The following is a 20369-nucleotide window of genomic DNA, read 5'->3' as shown; positions in this document are numbered from 1 at the left end:
AGATGGTATGTATAGGCCTAAAGGATCTGTTAAAACTATATATACATACATATAGAAGAGATATATATATATATATATATATATATATATATATATATATATATATTATATATATATATATATATTAATCACGCAATCTCATTAGTATTCAGAGATATTTTCAATCTTTTGGTCTGGGTGAATCAGAGGAATGTCTAGTGAGGAGAGGAAATGTTTAGTGAGGAAGAGGGATGTCTAGTGAGGAATAAGGAATGTCTGGTGAGGAAGAAGAACGTCTAGTGAGGAAAAAGGAATGTCTAGAGAGGAAGAAGAATGTCTAGTGAGGAGGGGGAATGTCTAGAGAGGAGGAGGAGGAGGAGGGGGAATATCTAGTGAGCAAGAGGTATGTCTAGGCCGATAAGCAGTGATGACAGCTTACGAGACATTGGAATAAGTGCTTGCTATCTCCACGGGTATTTATAACTAATACAGTAATGTGCTTGTAACCAACCCCCTCCCCCCCTTTTGTTACCTAGTTGCTGAGTGAATTTGTTGAGGAGGAGGATGAAGAAGGAGGAGGAGGAGGAGGAGGAGGGGGAGGAGGGAGAGGAGGAGAAGGCATGAAAGAATGGTGTTCAGACTGACTGGACTGTGACTATACCCCTGCAGGTCTAGAGGAGGAGGAGGAGGTGGAGGGGGAGGAGGAGGAGGAGGAGGAGGAGGAGGAGGAGGAGGAGGAGGAGAAGGTGGGTAACGCCTACAGTGCACCGGGGCTTTTGAATTCAATGTCGCCTCAGAGTCTTACTGATACGTAAAGCCAGCATACTTCAAGGGGAGTATCTCGTTCTGAGGAATATTTGGCCCTATCTTGTCCACCCTGTAGAATCAGGTTGAATACTGATTTAAGACTTTTAACCACTGCGAAGAGAGTCTACGGACCTTAGCACAAAGTCGTTTAAAGATATATATATATGATTCTTAGCAATAAAACAATCACACCGTGGTTTAAGCTTCTGATAATATTGATTTAATTATTTACTGACCCTCAAAATATTTGGTCAAAAAGTTGATCGTGTAGGCCCACTTTCTGAAGGAAGGTGAGAAGCCTTATCTTTGTTCTGAGTTGCTAGGTAAATAATTCAATGATAAATTAAGGTATTTACGGATAAATAGACTACACCTGTCTAAATATAATATTTTATATATAAGTACATAAATCTACGCATAATACATTGATAATAGAACATTCTTAAAACAAAATCAACGATTTGACGATAGAAAAGCATAGGAAATTTACAAGAAACACCACGAAAAACAAGTGAAAAATTGCGCCGAGTTTTCTGTACAGCCGCTACAGAGCATAATCAAGGCCACCGAAGACAGATCTATCTCTCGATGGTCTCGGTATAATGTCAGTGAGCCGCGGCCCATGAAACTTTAACCACGGCCCGGTGGTGGCTATCCCATCCTATAATCGTTGCCTGAGGAAGGTGAATGATGACTATGATCGCCAAGCCCTTTAACCTCAGTAACTTTAAAAAAATAAAACTACTGAGGCTAGAGGGGTGAACTTGCATGTTTGGTGACTGGAGGTGGGTGATCGACATACCACCCCAGGCCCTCTAGCCTCAGTAACTTTTAAGATGTGAGGGCGGACAGAAAAAAAAGTGCGGGCAGAATAAAGTTCGGACGGACGGACAGACAAAACCGGCACAATAGTTTTCTTTTACAGAAAACTAAAGGGAATCAGCCCTCATCCTACACGGTGGGAAGCTTTCCCCTTCGTAAACAAACGAAGACTACGCAGACCAGCGTCCCGATGCCTATCAGGAGCAGCACGGAGAATGATATCGTCATGACCGGCGTCGACGTGATGAATTGCAGCGCCTTCAGTTGGCCCACCATGTCCTCCGGAACTTCGGCGAGCTCCTCGAACCACACCATTGGGAGATAGATGTCCGGGACTTTAGTCAGGATGCTGGAAAGGTGTTGAAGGAAGTCATTTAGTAAGGCGTTCGGACGAGTTGTACACGTCACTGTATCCCTAAGGGGCAGAATCTCGAGATGTTTTGGTGGGATATGACGTAATAGGAAATATGTATTAAAAAAAAAAACACAGAGAGAGAGAGAGAGAGAGAGAGAGAGAGAGGTAAAATGGCTTCCACAAACTATAAAATTAGGAATGAAATCAGCAAGGTGAGAGAGAGAGAGAGAGAGAGAGAGAGAGAGAGAGAGAGAGAGAGAGGTAAAGGGCTTCACGGACTATAAAATTAGGATTGAAATCAGCAAGGTGGAGAGAGAGAGAGAGAGAGAGGAGAGAGAGAGAGAGAGAGAGAGAGAGAGAGAGAGTAAAAAGGCTTCCACAAACTATAAAAATTAGTGGAATGAAATCAGTAAGGAGAGAGAGAGGGAGAGAGAGAGAGAGAGAGAGAGAGAGAGAGAGAGAGAGAGAGCTAAAAGGGCTTCCACAGACTAAGACTTCAGGAATGAAAGCTATAAGAGAGAGAGAGAGAGAGAGAGAGAGAGAGAGAGAGAGAGAGAGAGAGAGAGAGAGGTCCAAATCAACTTACTCTATTTTTCCTGTACCCTTGCCTGTATATGGGGTCACCCTCATATTAATTTGCATACGAGCATTAACATTCACTGGGGTACCTGTCTCCTGTAAAAAAAATAAAAAAATTAAAATCAATATTCATAGTTATAACAAGGGTCCTATAAACAGAAACATTTAGTAATGCCTACAGTGCACCGCGTGAGGTGTACTGATGGCAACTCTACCCTCCCACGGGTTGAATAGAAATGTATATTGATTTATTTTTGAAAGGAGGTGCTATGGTAAAAAATTAATAAAAAAAGAATGACAAATTTATTAGCAATAAGAAGTATGTGGTAAAAATCAGAAAAAAATAATGTGAAATTAAGATTATAACTATATGTATGTGTATATGTATATATATATAAATATATATATATATATATATATATATATATATATATATATACATATTAAACATTAACTAAAATGAAATTTTGTTCACAAAACTTACAAGTCTTTTGATTTTTTCACATCTAGCGGACGATGGGGACAGATAAGTCCTTGAAACCCTGTAACTTTTATCAATAAAATCTCCTTTTTGATATCATCCTGTTTAAATGAGGTCCTAGTATATGTATATAATATAATATAGCATATATATAATTACTTACAGGCATAATGTCCATTATGAAAGCATGTTTGTCTTCGGCAGGAGAGAGTCCTTCGATTTGGTCCAGGAGGAAAGGATCCGCGTTGAAGTAATGGGGAAAGGATATGAAGGCTGGGGACCCCATCCTGCAGGACTCCGCATTGAGAAGTCCTGATGAGGAAGGTTAAAAGGAATGGGATAACTCACTTTCACTATGAAATTCTTTATTATATCTATTATCAGAAGCTAAATAACACACCACTGCTTCAAGGACTAGAACCTCAAACCAACCAAATTAACCTTCCCTAGCTTACCAGTTGGAGCGCAGGTTCCCTTGACGCAGTAACAGTCGTTCCCCGGAACAACGGAACCGTTGGCAAAGGTGTGGTTGCTCCCCCAGAACCTGTAAGCTTGCAGGCCACTGTGGTCTATGTCTTTCTGATATTCCAGTTTCATAGACCTGCAGATAGGATTTTGTCATATTTGTGAGTTTCTGCTGACAAAGTGGTTTTCAAATACGTGAGGTATGAGGTAAGATGGTAATTTAGAATGTAATGATATAACTTAAGCCATTTTGGAAGTGTATGAAATGTTAAATATGCAAATAACAATTAGTTTCTGATAGGCAAGTTCACCTAGTCAGCCCACATTAGGGACATAGTGTCAGACCAATGCTTTTCCATTAGCAAAGAATTTCTGAGAGAATTCATCGCACTACTATAAGTGAAGCTGATTTCTGAATCAGTTTCAGTCCTCTGGGAACACTCATGATAATATCAGCTCTCTAGAAACACTCATGACTGTTTCAGCTCTCTGGAAACACTCATGACAGATTCAGTTGCTTGAGAACACTCATGACAATTTCAGATCTCTAATAATAATCGTGAAAATTTCAGACACTTGTGACAATTTCAGACAACTAGGACAATTTCAGACATCCGTGACATTTTCAGACAAACATGACAATTTCAGACAACCGTGATAATTTCAGACAACTGGGACAATTTCAGATAACCGTGACATTTTCAGACAACCAGGACAATTTCAGATAACTGTGACAATTTCAGACAACTGTGACAATTTCAGATAACCATGACAATTTCAGACAACCATGACAATTTCAGACATTTGTGACAATTTCAGACAACCGTGACAATTTCATCTATCTGGGAACACTCATGACAATTCCAGATCTCCAGGAACACCCGTGACATTTTCAGATCTCCGGGAACACTCATGACAATTTCAGATCTCCGGGAACACCCGTGGCATTTTCAGTCCTCTGGGAACACTCACATGCAAAGGTCGGAGCTGTAGAACTCAATTTTGTCTCTCTGCAAATCGGGCTGGAAAAATTCGCCAGCGGACCCGACCACGGAATTGCAAGGGCTGTCAAAGAATGTCGTCTCCCTTGTGTAATTCCACAGGTCTATCTTACCTGTTGGAATTGAAATTACGTGCATAGATAAGCGTAGATAAGATTGTGGTCTAAGATATTGCATGTTTCTGTACTATTGCAAATATCTGCAATAATGGTATTTTGATGAATTGTTAAAAACTGGAGTTCTTAAAATGAGTAGGGTAGTTTTGATAACATGGGAAGCTGTTATTATTATTATTATTATTATTATTATTATTATTATTATTATTATTATTATTATTAATTATTAAAAGCTAAGCTACAGGTCCATCGACCCTAGTAAGGAAAGTGGCCCAATGCGAAAATTGTATATTTAGAAAACATTTTTCATTCTTGTATCATTCTCACTATTCCTTTTGAATTCTCAAAAAGTGATGAACTCCTCGAAGAGAACATTAAGACGACTAAAAAAATTCAAGGAAAGCTCAAACAATTTTTAAAATGATTTCTGTTAATGTACACTGCAAAGGGAAAGAGTGATTTCTTCGCTTACCAACGTTTTTCAAGTCGTCTGAACCAGTCATCATATTGAAGACTCCGTCGTAGTATAATGACATATTTCTCTGCAAAAAAGTAATTCATATATATATGTGTGTGTGTGTGACTAGGATAATGTATTGCTTGACCTGTTTAGATAAAATTAACAAAAGTAAACAGTTCGTTCAAAGATCCAAGACTCTTTTTAACCTTGGGGACACAGCTATTAAAACCCTGGAGGGATTAAGAGAATCATATTAACAACAAATTTAGGAACTCCGAGAAAATTATGTTAATATCACAGTTGGAATCATATTAATAACACAGATGGAATCATGTTAATAACATGGTTGGAAATCATGTTAATAACACAGTTGGAACCGTGTTAATAACAATTGGAATCATGTTAATAACACATCTGGAATCATGTTAACAACACAGTTGGAATCATGATAATAACAATTGGAATCACGTTAATAGCACAACTGGAATCATGTTAATAACACATCCAGAATCATGTCAATAACACAGTTGGAATCATGTCAACAAAACAATTTGGAATCATGCTAATAACACAACTGGAATAATGTTAATAACAGCTGTAATCATATCAATAACACAATTTGGAATAGTGTTAATAACAAAATTGGAATCATGTTAACAACACAGCTGGGATCATGTTAATAACACAGTCAGAATCATGTTAATAACACAGTCAGAATCATGTTAATAACAAAGTCAGAATCATGATAATAACACAGCTGGAATCATGTTAATAACACAATTGGAATCATGTTAATAACACAACTGGAATCATGTTAATAACACAGTTGAAATCATGTTAATAACACAGTTGAAGTAATGTTAACACAATTGGAATCATGTTAATGACAGTTGGAAATCATATTAATACCACAGCTGGAATGATGTCAATAACACAATTGGGAATCCAGTAAATAACACAAACTGAATCATGTTAATAACACAGTTGGAAATTATGTTAATAACACAGTTGGAAATTATGTTAATTACACAGTCAGGATCATGTTAATAACGCAGCTGGAATCATGTTAATAACGCAATTGGGATCATATTAATAACATAACTGAATTGTAATAATGTTAATAGCCCAGTTGAATTAATGTTAATAACACAATTGTAATAATGTTAATAACACAGTTGGAATCATGTTAATAACACAATTGAAATCACGCTAATAACACAATTGGAATCATGTTAATAACAGTTGAAATCATGTTAATAATACAACTGGAATCATGATAATAACACAGTCAGAATCATGTTAATAGCACAGTCAGAATCATGTTAATAGCACAGTCAGAATCCTGTTAATAACACAGATGGAATCATGATAATAGCTTGAAATCTGAGCTGACATAGAGAATTAAATCCCGGAAAAACCCCCAGACCACCCAAGTAAAATTCTAAATGCAAAGGACATGGTGTCCACCATGTAAACCAGCCAATCTGGCTGTAATCGAGAGAGACCTGATGTGAAAGGTTTATGAGGGGCAGCACACCATGCCATTTTCCGTCTTCTGCAATGATTTCTTTCTGGATCCAGTCCAGCACGGGGTCCTGGAAAGTGATAGATAATGTGGCTTCGAACTCTGGTTGGTTTGGGATTCGAGAGAGAGAGAGAGAGAGAGAGAGAGATAGAGGATATAGAAGAGAGAGACAGGAGAGAGAATAACTGTGTATGTTTACGTGTGTGTGTGTGTGTGTGAGAGAGAGAAAGAGAGAGAGAGAGAAAAGACTCATGGAGGGAGAGAGAGAAGTCTCATTGAGAGAGAGAGAGAGAGAGAGAGAGAGAGAAGATTCAGAGAGAGAGAGAGAGAGAGAGAGATTCATTAAGAGAGAGAGAGAGAGAGAGAAAGAGAGAAGACTCACTGTGAGAGAGAGGGAGAGAACCACTACTGTGTGAGTATAAAGAGAGAGAGAGAGAGAGAGAGAGAGAGAGAAGACTCACTGTGAGAGAGAGGGAGATAGCCACTACTGTGTGAGTATAAAAGAGAGAGAGAGAGAGGAAAGAGAGAGATGAACCAGTGTGTGTGTGTGAGAGAGAGAGAGAGAGAGAGCAACACTACACACCATGTATGACACTATCATATCCGTCTACCTAACTTATCCACCAACTCCCTACGTTTCGGCATAAAACCCTCACCATTCTCACCTGAAAACCGGTGAAGACCAGTTCATTCACAGTGGTTTTCACTACGGCCTGCTCCGCCATGCCATTGAACAGACCATTTAACGACCTGAATGCAATAGGCCTCATCCACGCCGGGTAGTGTCGAACCGACCAGGCTGCGGACTGGGAATAAAGGGGAGAATTATATTTATGCTGTACAGTCGGACATATAAGTATGGCACACTTGTACGCTGCATGTAAAGTTGCAGGGTCGCTGTCGCTGTCTTTTTTTTGGGCAGTTGGAAAGTGTCTTTTGGGGTGAGGTTGCTGGTATTATGAATATACAGTATATATGTACTAAGTATATATATATATATATATTTATGTATTTTTAAATATACATTGATATATACATATATACACACACACACATTTCTTCTTATCACCAACCTGCGTTAAAGGACCTTGCTTTGTGGACCTGTAATCGACTACAGAGTCACATTTCGGCTCTCGTTACATATATCGCTGTAACGCGATCTCTGGCGCCCTGACCTTATGCTCTGTATTGTGTTTGACAGTGATGCTTCCCCCTTATTATTATTATTATTATTATTATTATTATTATTATTATTATTATTATTATTATTATTATTATTATTATTATTCAGAGGCTGAACCCTTATTCATATGGAACAAGCCCACCACAGGGGCCACTGACTTGAAATCTAAGCTCCCAAAGAATATTGAGGAATCCATTTGAAAGAAGTTGCAGCAGAACTATGGATGATGTTTTTGAGACACTTAATATTTCAAAAAAACAAAAATATAAAAAACTGCCGTTCCGTAAGGGTAAAGAATTTAGAAAAATGTTAATGAAATCAAACAGACATTTTATGATGATTAAGGTAGTCTATGTATTAGGTATTGATGAACTAACAGCATATACTGTAGAATATTGTCCATTGCAATTGTATATATATATATATATATATATATATATATATATATATATATATATATATATATATATATATATATATATATATATATATATATATTCAGTTCTGGTGAAGCTGGCACTACAATCTACAAAGCAGGAGAGTAATGGAAGATAACTGAAGGAAAATCTGTAAACAAAAACAGAGTGTAATAGAAAAAATGTATACTTAATTTTGGTTGCTGTCGGTTCATTGACTCATAATGTCCCAAATCTCAATTTCTGTGTGTTCTGTTACCCTTCTGTGCTTTCTTATTATTTACTTATTTATTTCTGTCTGTTCGCTCTAAACAAGACGACATATACACACCAATGGAATGGGATTCATCGTGTAGACGGCATCGTCCAGAGAATTCCTGCCGGAGAGCTGCTCGTCCCAGATCCACCACCTCTGCTGCAAGTAGGTGACCGTCTCGTTTGGGTGGAATTCGATTCCTTGCTTGTCGTGGTATTCCCTGAAGAGGGAAAACGACAATCGTTTATTGTAGGCCTATGACTGGTACGACCCCGTTGTCGTAGCCCAGTCGTGGAAAGCGCCATCTAAGTGTGGACACCTTCGTTAGGTTAGGTCTGGGTTAGGTTGGATTATGCTAGTTACTATTGATAAGTTAAAAACTACTCTGATGTATTACAGTAGGCCTATGACTAGTCCAACCTCGTTACTATAGTCCAATGATAGAAGGCACCATCTAGGTATGTAGGCCTATGACTTTCATTAGATTAGGTCTGGTTAGGTTGGGTTGTGCTAATTAATATTGCTAATTTGTTCCAATAGTAATGGTTCCCTTGTTTCAATAGTAGCGATACATCTACTATATTATCCTTGTTCCATTAGTAATAGTCTAGTCACTGAAAGCTTCATACAAGTATGGATGCCTTTGTCAAATTAGGTTTGGTTAGGTTAGGTTAACATAACCCAGACTAATTAGACCTAACCTAACAAAGGCAGCCATACTTGTATAGAGCTTTCCATGACTATACTATTATTATTGGAACAAAATTAACGCAGTAGATGCATCATAACTATTACTGTTGATAGTTAGTGGTTACCCTGATAAATTATTCTCATTGTTCTGTTATTAAAAGACATTATTTACTCCAAAATAGATACCTATTACCTACCTCCAAACATAAGGACCGCATTCTTTAAGAACAGGCTTAGAGCCGTTGAGAAACTCCTCGTGGTTAGTGATGTTCCATATGTAGAGGTTTAAAATCAAGGGGAACGGCGTTGTCTTCCACATTTCGAACGATTTGGAACCTTCTCGAACTTCCATTTGCTGCAGTGTAAAAGAATTTATTAGGGAAAAGCACATGAGGTCTCGAGAAATAGGCCTAGGTTTTGAGTAGCCGGTTTGATATTTATCAGTCTAATGGTACCTGGCAATTCTTTGGCATATTTCGAGCAACTGGTTTCACTTATTGGTCTAAAATATACTGTCATAGACTTTATAATCCCTTTTCTAGATTTCCCAGTACTAAAAAAATTCATTATTAAACACTTCTGTTCCTCAGATTGATCATGGAAAGACGGTACTTACCGTCTTCATGATGGCATCGAAGATCAGCCTGAAGCCTCCGGCGAGCATCGCTATGGAGACCACAACCGTCAGAATACTCGACACCAGGAGACAGCACTGACAACCAGAGGGTTTTCTACAACCGTTAGTTGCTGATGAACTGGTTATAAACCTCCTCTTCTTCCTCGGTTGTGAAAAATGTGCAAAAGTCTGTTGTTGGTGTGACTGGTTGTCTTGTAGAGAAGCAACTGATAAACAGACCTCCTGGTTGTTACCAGAAGAGGCAGCCCGGACGTCGGCGTTGTTGACCTCCTGGGAACTGTGGAAACCGCCATTACCTGCATTGAGACACCTGGTTACTTGGTTTTGGTCGAAAAGTGGCAGATGATGTCTACAGTAGTTACTTAACGGAACTTTTTTTCAAGTGATGGGGGCTTCTCTGACTACTTAAAAAAGTGTCAGGAACTTTGTACTGAACTTTACTGAATGCAGTGAATTCTAGTTCAGAGTGTCTGACTGGAATTCAAAACGCAATTTTTCTGTCTGGATGCAAAGCAAAGCACACCTTTCCCTGTCTGAATGCAAATGAAAACATACCTTTTCCCCTGTTTGACTGAAAATCAAAACATACCCTTTTCTCTTTGACAAGATCAGAACATACCCTTTCCTGTATGACTGAAAATGAAAACATACCCTTTTCTGTTTGACAAGATCAGAACATACCCTTTCCTGCATGACTGGAAATGAAAACATACCCTTTCCTGCATGACTGGAAATCAAAACATACCCTTTCTTGTTTGACTGAAAATCAGAACATACCCTTTCCTGTTTGACTGAAAATCAAAACACACCTTCTCATTTTTGACTGAAAATTAAAACATTAAATGTTTTCTCTGCAACCCATGGTTTTAATCATGCCACGATTGTGGATAATAGGCAGGATGAATTTTTAGGCCCGTCAGTGGAAGTGTTAAAATTTTAGAAATGAACGACAAGAAAATGACATGGTTTCACTATCAGCAACAAGCACCATCATTTGTGAGTGTGTGTGTGTATATATATATATATATATATATATATATATATATATATATATATATATATATATATATATATATATATATATATATATATATATATATATATATATATATTATATGTGTACACACATATATAAATCTCTATATACCATGCAAACAGAATTACAATAAAAAAATGCCTGAAAGTTTATCTGTCACTGATAGCTGAAAGAATTCACTATTTTCTGCCTTTCAACAGCATAAACAATCAAGAAACTTTAACAAAAGGTCTAATTTTCTCTGAAAGCTGCTCTCAGCGTTACCTTCAAATCGAAAAAAAAAAAAATTAAGCTGAAAGACAAAAAAATTGCACAATTTCAACCAACTCACCCAATCCTGTCGGTTGCCCAGACCCGTACATGATGTTAAGATGACGCCTTTAATATTTTCCAAAATGAAACTAAAAAAAAAAAAAAAAAAAAAACACGCAAACACTAGGCCTATGTAGCAAAAAGTAATCAAATATCAAACAAGAATCTATAATATTAAAAAGAGTCTATTCCAGTTTGAACGGTTTAGAGAAACCTAAAACCTTCCGATTCCAGTTAAAAACTTATTCCCAACCAACTCCCGGCTTCATTCTATCGGCCTAGACCCACAACTAATCTCGTGTTATGCTTTGACAGTTGATTTCACTTAACTGCTCATAACTTGCAAGGCTCTCAAGGTTATGAGCTGATATCGACCGTATCTGCTGATGACGTTTGATAACGGCAAGTAAGATGACCTTTGGCTAATGGCTATTGGATATCTTGCTACAAGTTAGGTCTAGTGTTGAAAATCTGTTCCTTTTTAAAGCTTTAGGCTGCAAGTCAGGAGTACTTCTGTGCCTGGGCCTAGTGATGGAAGGCTCTGCTCTTTAAATAGTGGTGGCCCCAGTGGTTGTCAGAATATTCTGTTTTTAGCTAGGCCTAGTGTTAGAACGCCCTAACTGGGTCTTCCAATGCTTACCAGAGTCTTTTTTTTTTCTTATCAAAAACCCAAATAACTTAAATGTGCTGTGCAAGTCAGGAACTCGGGAGTTAACTAGTCTGACCAGTCTGACATATAGCTTTTACTTTCAAAATATAGAATTCCCTAATTCTCTATCTTCCTCAGTATTTCCTGAATCGTTCAATATGCCTGTTGTCATTATCTTAATTATTGTTAGTCTATATTGTTTTATGTTTTATTCACTGATATATATATATATATATATATATATATATATATATATATATATATATATATATATATATATATATATATATTAAAAGACTCATTAGCCCAGTGATCACACTTAACTCGCCATAAGCGAAGATAAATCGATAAATCAACGCAGCGAGAGAGAGAGAGAGAGAGAGAGAGAGAGAGAGAGAGAGAGAGAGAGAGAGATAAATACGGACTTATCTTGAGAATAATTAGTTACAACAAATTACAAGTATTTTAACTGATATCATTGAAGACCTCTCTCTCTCTCTCTCTCTCTCTCTCTCTCTCTCTCTATATATATATATATATATATATATGTGTGTGTGTGTATATATATTATAAATTACATATATATGTATATATATATATATATATATATATATATATATATATATATATATATATATATATATATATATATTTATACATATGCTATTTTCATGTCAATAATAACCATTCTCTTAATTTTTCCATATACGGGCTCTCATTTACCTTAAAAATTACTGTTGCACATTAATAAAAACCAACTTTAACAAAGATATGCAAATTATAATTAATATATTAATAATAATCAAACAGAATTATTATATTTCAAATCGTCTAAGGAATCAATTCCTTAGGTATGCCATCCAAAGACCCTGCTGCGTTCCAATAATACTGGTTAAAAAGAGGACATCTTTTGAAAGAGAAATTAAGGCAAACCTTAATTAAAATGTAGTACCCTTAGTTTAAATAATTGTTTAACTTATTGAATAATATTTATATATATTTAAATATTTTAGTTTTGATGTTTAAACTATATTTAGGGCAGATTAAGCTAGCCACATTTTTCATAAGGTTGCATGACTGCGGCCATTGGTGGGTTACGATGTCAACTAGTTCTTTTAAAAAAATGTTTATTCTAAAAATATACTTATTATCGAATTATAGCTTAATTTGCAGCGATGCCATTCTTCCAGAGGATAATACAAGCCTAAATAGTTTATTTTTAATAAGGGAATAAGTGAATGACGTAAACGAAAGGTAAATTATTAATAACTAAACGCCCGTGACACTCGACCAGACTGATGGTCTAAGTTGTCAACTAGCTCTTTAAAAATACATTTATTATCGAATTATCTTTTAAAGTGAGCTAGTAAACAGTCTTCCATGGGAATGATACAAACATAAATATTCTATTTTTAATGATAAAATCCATAAAATATGTTAATAAAATGTTAAAATATTGAACAACTAAACGACTAACTCGCAACCGCTCTCCCTCAACAGTGGACTGTCATTCAGGTTACCGAGAAAAGTATCTCTGTCCGGTCGAGATGACGTGATTAAATGCGTTATAATTTGTGTCAATGCGTGCCAAATGACGTAGACCGGTTAATGTATAACGTAAGTGCGTTGGTTCTTCAATTTTTAATAAGTAGCGCGCGTATTTAAGGCAGGTGTCAGCGACAGGTGGTCTTTAAATGTGACAGCCAGCTGGCTTGGCAGGGTACCTCATCGCCGGCCATTGTTTGTTCTCATGTTTACAAACAAAAACAACCTTCAATGAATAATTTACGATGGTTTAAGTTTCGAAAACGATTTACGACATCGTAAACTTAGTTTTTAGAACAGTTTCCACGTTTTTTTCAACCAATTAGAGGCGTATGACGCCCAAACAAAAACAGTTTCGAAAGGTGAGCTCCTGTGGTCACAGACAGCATATCAGGCCCAGGCGTAGCCATGCTATTATTATCGTTTTTATATAATTCAGGCTATTTGGTTTTATGTAAATATGTTAGGCTGTTGAAAGCATCACCATTGGCGACGATTAACGAAGGCCTATGTAAACGTGAAGCAGTAATTAGGTTGGTTATACGACAGGATAGTTGGTCTCAAGTGGCCGTGTCTACTATGCCACTTTTATTTTTTGCTTTTTTAAAAATTTTTCCGAGGTCAGGGAGCGAATTCCCATTTAATTCAGATGCTAATGTAATTATACATAATAGGACCACATAGTACTGCGGAATAGAAGGAGATTTGAACGCTAAATTTTCCCATTTTTAAGCAAAACTTTTTACCAAATCACCCTTCCAGAGGGTGACTGTTGCCCTACCGTCTGGGTTGGTTATCTTTTGGTTATTTCTTGTTACTTTAGGTTAAGAATAAGCGTCCAAGACACTTTTAAGACTTAAGTGGAGCTCATTTTCTTAACAGACTACTGAACAGAGCAATTTGAAAGTAATGAACTAAGTAACGATCACAGATAAGTGATCGCGGTGAGTGTTATGAGCCTAGGTTACTTCAGTGCGTTCATTAGCCTTTCTCTAGGGCCGGTGTTTACGACTCGCCGTAGCTACTTGAACGCGGCTTGCTGCAGGTAATGTTTAAAAGTAACAGAAAAACGTTCGGTAGTGGATCACTGAACGTTACGTATTGTTTTATTTCCCATATATGAAAGCTCATTAAGTGTGTGTATTTACGACTCGCCGTAGACTGCCTGAACGCGGCTTGCTGTAGGTAATGTTCAAGAGTAACGGAAAAACGTTCGGTAGTGGATCACTGAACGTTACGTATTGTTTTATGTCCCATATATGAAAGCTCATTAAGTGTGTGTATTTACGACTCGCCGTAGACTGCTTGAACGCGGCTAGCTGTAGGTCATGTTCAAGAGTAATGGAAAAACGTTCGGTATTGGACTGCTGAACGTTTTTTAATGGTTACTTCTCATACATGAGAGGTCTTTTATTATTATTGCCATCATGATAAATATGTTGTCTTTGAAACTAAATGAATAAGGAATATATATTATATATTAAAATCTCTGTGGGCTAACGTTCCTACACTTGGCAATAAGCTTCGTTAACCATATTGTTTGAAGAATTGAATGAAATGCTTGCACAAGTATATTGTAAAGTACATCATTTTTATGATAAACTCTACGCTATCATCATCATTTTCACATCAAATATCTCAAGGCAACAAAACGTATAGGCCTAGACCTATGTCCACCGATATTTCGAAAGGCTGGAGTTACTTGCTAATTTGAGTTGAATTTCTTAGCCCATCTACGCTCTTAGAAAGGGAAATATGGAAACGAGACACATTATTATTGCATAATTTACTTCAATGACAGAAAAAGCAATTTATTTTTAGCGATAGAATAAAAAATCCGGTGAACAGCAGGTCTGCTCACACCTTGGGGTGAAGACGCCACTTCTCACAACTGAAATGTGCTTTCAAATTACTTGCAGTTTTATTCATTAGAAGGAATATTTGTAAGTTTGGGCTATACAGGTTTGAGGTATATATGGGGTCATCTTTTTTACTTTAAATAATATCAGCATAATGAAAAAAATACTTTTCGTTTGGCTACCTTTGAAATACATGTCTATATGTGTATGTGCTTGCTTATGAGACTATTGTGATAGCAGTCTAACTAAATCGTTTAGTTGAATAGCAGTCATTTTATATTAAAGATTACATCTCTATATAGACTTTGAAAGTATTTATAGGCGATATAGACGATACAGAATGCCAAATTTGAGAATTTATGACCAACATTTATAGAGCTACTCCGCTCACATAACCTCCGCTGCCAGCCGTATTATATGCGTTGTCGTACCGTTACTATACATCTATAATAACGACTTTTATATAGCATATAAAAATGTTAAATATGCATCTTTTTTTGCTTCAGGAAGCAGTCGAAATGTGCATTTAATCAAGCACTATGCTTGGTACTTATCCATTTTGTAAATATGTTTAAACAGGTGAACTACATGCTTATAGGACTAACGTTAACCTTGTGCCTTATGCAGTTTTGAAAATGTCGTATTGTGAAGTAATTTTGGTTTTATTTATATATATCTCCTTTACTGATTGTTACTGATAGTTAATTTGGGAAGTAAAATTCAGGATGGAATGTTATATAAATAGAAATTACTCCGATAACCGTTTTTTATATTAAATATGGGTCGATAGGTCGAAGTGAACTTTGGTATTGCACGCCAGAAGGACGTGAGTTTAAATGTCCCGATCTCTCTCTCTCTCTCTCTCTCTCTCTCTCTCTCTCTCTCTCTCTCTCTCTCTCTCTCTCCAGAGTTATAACTGGTTGCATTTATCAGCCGTACTTGAATTATACATATTTTTAGAGATGTAGTTTTCTTGTTTATCAAACGAAATACGGAAACGGCACAAGTTATAAAGCATTTTGTCTTGACATTAATTTTTTTATACAATTATTATATTTCACGGGACAGATCTTGTACGGAACTTTATTCTGTTGACTGTATCTAATTAAATTTATCTTTGCAGGTAGTGAAATTCGGTACATTGGGCCAAACGGCCATAATTAGGTACGTCTAATGTCTAATTCAAACGAGAGGAACTTTAACAACTTTAACAACGGCCAACGAGAGGTAGGTGATATGAAATAGGCCTATGCTGCGGTAATTCCTACAGATATTTTTTTTATTGGCGTCGGATTTTATATTATTTTGGTACAAATCCCACAGGAGAAAATGTTGGTATCCCTGTAGGGGGACAGTGCTGTCAGTGCACCTCTCGTGGTGGACTGTAGGCATTACTAAAGGGTCTTTGTAGTGTGAGAGGCCTATGTTACGGTAATTCCTACAGATATTCTTTCCCTGGCGTCAGATTTTATGTTATTTTGGTACGAATCTCACTCGACTAAACCCTGGTAGGCCTGGAGGGGGTTAGTGTCGGCAGTGCACCTCACGTGGTGCACTGTAGGCGTTACTAAAGAGGCGTTTCAGGCGTCCCTTCGACCCTTAGGGGGACCCACTTTCTTTTTAAAGCCTTTTACTTGACCTCCGTTCCCTCTTCCTTAACTGCTACATGAAACTCAGCCACTGCCCGGTGGTGGCCTATTGGTGGCCTATCTCTATAGCGTTGCTAGACGCACGATCATGGCTAACTTCAACCTGAAATAAAATAAAAACTACCGAGGCTAGAGGGCTGCAATTTGGTATGCTTGATGATTGGAGGGTGGATGATCAGCATACCAGTTTGCAGCCCTCTAGCCTCAGTAGTTCATAAGATCTGAGGCAGGACAGACAAAGCAATTTCGATAATTTTCTTTTACAGAAAAATAAAACGAAACAAACCAATACTAAAATAGGCTAAATACCCGTAACATGAAGGCGTACACACACACACACACACACACACACACACTAAAAATAGACGGTTTTCACAATTTTCTGCCTGATTCCGTACGGCGTTGAGTGGTGGTTTTGCTTAAAAGCATGATTGTCCTAACAGGTAATCTTTTAGGTGCTCAAACCATCGCACAGGTACTTGGCACTTTGTTCTTCTCCGCGTGAATTGCGTCACAGCAGTTACACAGCAGTTACACTGCATTACGGCAGTTACGCTGCATTACAGCAATTACACTCCTATTTGTAAACAACGTGAGATTGTAGTTCCCCAGAACTAGTTACGAAGTCTCTGTACTTAAGCTTGCCAGTGGCGTGCCTGGATTTGAGTGCTACCCCGACATTAGCTTTGGGACTCCGTGGGAGGGCATTGCCGTCAGTGCGCGTCATGCGGTGCACTGTAAGCATTACCTAAGGTTCTCTGCAGCGTCCTTCGGCCCCTTGCTGCGACCCCTTTCATTCATTTTACTGTACCTCCGTTCATATTATCTTCCATCTTGTTACTCACCCCTCTCCTAACGATTATTTCTCCTCTGTTACGCCTTTTAAACCTTTTTACTGTCAAGTTCCTTTCCAGCGCCGAATGACCTCATAGGTCCCAGTGCTTGGCTTTTGACCTTAACTCTACATATATTCCATTCAGTTAAGTTAGGGATAAAATCCTCTTATATAAGTTTTAATTTTCAGTTTTTAACAGAAAAACTCTTATTACCTCAGAAAAACATTAGTAAAATATAATACCTTTATGACATTGCATTATCCCATGTTTAGTCAGCTGAAACTGGAAGCTAATATTAAAATATCATGAAATCTATGTGATATGAATATGAATTAATATTTTTCCTTTCTTTTACAGATCGGGCCATCAGGTAAGGGAGCGTAATACCAGCGTGCTGTTGGAACAAAGTTTTATAGAAGTGTTTGATCGTTTAAGCAAATACTGATCACTGAGAATCTTGAATGACGTTTTGATTTTTAGGTCATGGTTTAGTCATTAATTTGGGATGGATTTTAAGACCTTTCATTTCCTGTTAGGTGAAGTAATTTGCTAAATAAATTTAAATTTTGGTTTAAAGAATTGTCTAGAAATCAGAATTTGATCTAGAAATCAGATTTAATTGTTGAAATCAGATTTAATAATTTGATAAATAAAGTTTTGGAAATAAATTTAAATTTTGGTTTAAATAATTGTCTAGAAATCAGATTAAGTAATTGGATAAATAAATTTAAATTTGGTTTAAATAATTGTCTGGAAATCAGATCAAGTAATTTGATAAATAAATTTAAATTTTGGTGTAAATAATTGTCTCTGCAATTCAGCTCAAACAGAATCATGAATCATCTGTTCAATTTTCGCATTTTAAGCATATTTTGTGGTCCTTTTGCAAAGGGCCCAGGACTCCCTTATTTTACAAGCGTAAATCCCCATCTTGCAAGACTTTACAAACACGTAATTATGTATTAGATTAGATTTTGATAAGTTTTTATCCTGTGAAGGGCTTTACAAACGTGCAAGAGTGTAATCGGTAGGATTTTTCATTAATTTTTATCCTGTGAAGAGGTTTTACAAACATGTAATCAGGTATTGGGTAGGATTTTTCATACATTTTTATCCTGTGAAGGACTTTTACAAACACATTAATTTTTATCCTGTGAAAGGTTTTTACAAACATGCAATTACAAACATGTAATCGTGTATGGGGTAGGATTTTTCAGAGATTTTATCCTGTGAAGGACTTACAAACATTAATTTTTATCTTGTGAAAGGCTTTTACAAACATGCAATTACAAACATGTAATCGTGTATTGGGGGTAGGATTTTTCAGAGATTTTTATCCTGTGAAGGGCTCTACAAACATGCAATTACAAACATGCAATCGTGTATTGGGTAGGATTTTTCAGAAATGTTTATCCTGTGAAAGGTTTTTACAAACATGCAACAGTGTATTGGGCAGAATTTTACATAAATTTTTATTTTGTGAGGAGCTCTACAAACATGCGGGATTTTTCGCAAATTTTTATCCTGTGAAGGACTTTTACAAACATGCATTCAAGGTTTTAAATGGGCAGGTTTTTCTTCAGAAATTTCTGTGATGCTTTTTACTGGGCGTTTTTTTTGTGCAGGTTTTTTGCTAGTTTTTTTTTCGATGGTTGCTGATATGAATATTGTGTATGGAACATGTTTTGTATTTTGTCATATTTTATATATTACGTCATGTTTTATATAGTAGGGCGTTTATAATTTTTTATGCTATTTATTTATATGCCATGTTTTGTATATTATTTGTCATGTTTTTTTATATTAGTCGTGTTTTATTTTTTGTCAGGTTTTTTTTATGTTATGCCATGTTTTATATGTCATGTCATGTTGTATTTATTACAGTTTTCATGTTTTATTGTGCCATTTTTATTGCATTTTGTTAGTGTGTAGCAATTTTATTTGTATTTACTGAATTTTGTTGTGTAATGTTGTCATTGTCTCATTACATTTTAGTGAAAGTGTTAAATGTGTCTTGTGTATATATATATATATATATATATATATATATATATATATATATATATATATATATATATATATATATATATATATATATATATATATATATATATATATATATATATATATATATTTGTATTTTCTGCTCTGTTAAAACATCAAAGTTCCAATAGCACCTGGTATTAAGCACACGGTTATCCAGAATGTCAAGAAGAGATATGTTCAGTAAATGGGGTATTTTTTTTATTTTTATGATTTTTATAAGTAATATTATTAAGTATCAAAGTAAGGAAAATTGTAATATATGTCTTAAAAAATAAAACAAGTTAATTTGCACGAGAAATAGCTGTTAATTCGCCATTATTATCTTGAGAATGGATTACACGACGTTTTAACTTGTCCTAAAATAGTTTCTTGAAGGGTTACCAGACATTTGAACCTGTCCTAAATTAGTTTTTTCTGGAAGGATTACAAGACATTTGAAATTTGTCCTGAATCAGTTTACTGGAAGGATTACAAAATATTAACTTTTCTAAATTAGTTTTTTCTTGAAAGATTAAAGACATTTGAAACTTGTATTAAATTATTTTTTCTTGAAAGATTACAAGACATTTCAACTTGTCCTAAATTAGTTTTTGAAGGATTACAAGACATTTTAACCTGTCCTAAATGAGTTTTTCTTGAAGGATTACGAGACATTCTAACTTGTC

General features: G+C 36.1%; 1 protein-coding gene across 1 annotated transcript; it reads right to left on the bottom strand.

Annotated features, from left to right (window-relative positions):
• Positions 1-1602: 1602 nt before the first annotated feature.
• LOC136842037 (protein croquemort-like) lies at positions 1603-11440 on the bottom strand. The gene is made up of 12 exons (XM_067109426.1): positions 11140-11440; positions 9752-10068; positions 9333-9490; positions 8521-8665; positions 7256-7396; positions 6541-6660; positions 5078-5156; positions 4461-4602; positions 3479-3624; positions 3187-3335; positions 2550-2638; positions 1603-1957 (listed from the first exon to the last, which is right to left on the bottom strand). The coding sequence occupies exons 1-12, from the start codon at positions 11168-11170 to the stop codon at positions 1738-1740; spliced, it is 1737 nt and encodes a 578-aa protein (XP_066965527.1). The 5' UTR covers positions 11171-11440; the 3' UTR covers positions 1603-1737.
• Between the last annotated feature and the right edge of the window lie 8929 nt (positions 11441-20369).

This window comes from Macrobrachium rosenbergii, chromosome 9 (genome assembly GCF_040412425.1).
Source record: "Macrobrachium rosenbergii isolate ZJJX-2024 chromosome 9, ASM4041242v1, whole genome shotgun sequence".
Lineage (NCBI taxonomy): Eukaryota > Metazoa > Arthropoda > Malacostraca > Decapoda > Palaemonidae > Macrobrachium > Macrobrachium rosenbergii.
This window is presented reverse-complemented; position numbering and strand designations above follow the sequence as displayed.

What these genes read in the sequence shown, in the direction of transcription:
- LOC136842037 (XM_067109426.1), bottom strand. Translation starts at nt 11,170, where the DNA reads ATGTACGGGTCTGGGCAACCGACAGGATTGG. An exon ending in TCGATGCCATCATGAAGACG is followed by an intron (nt 9,491 to 9,751) that starts GTAAGTACCGTC and finishes TTTACACTGCAG; the next exon opens with CAAATGGAAGTTCGAGAAGG. An exon ending in AGACGACTTGAAAAACGTTG is followed by an intron (nt 4,603 to 5,077) that starts GTAAGCGAAGAA and finishes CAATTCCAACAG; the next exon opens with GTAAGATAGACCTGTGGAAT.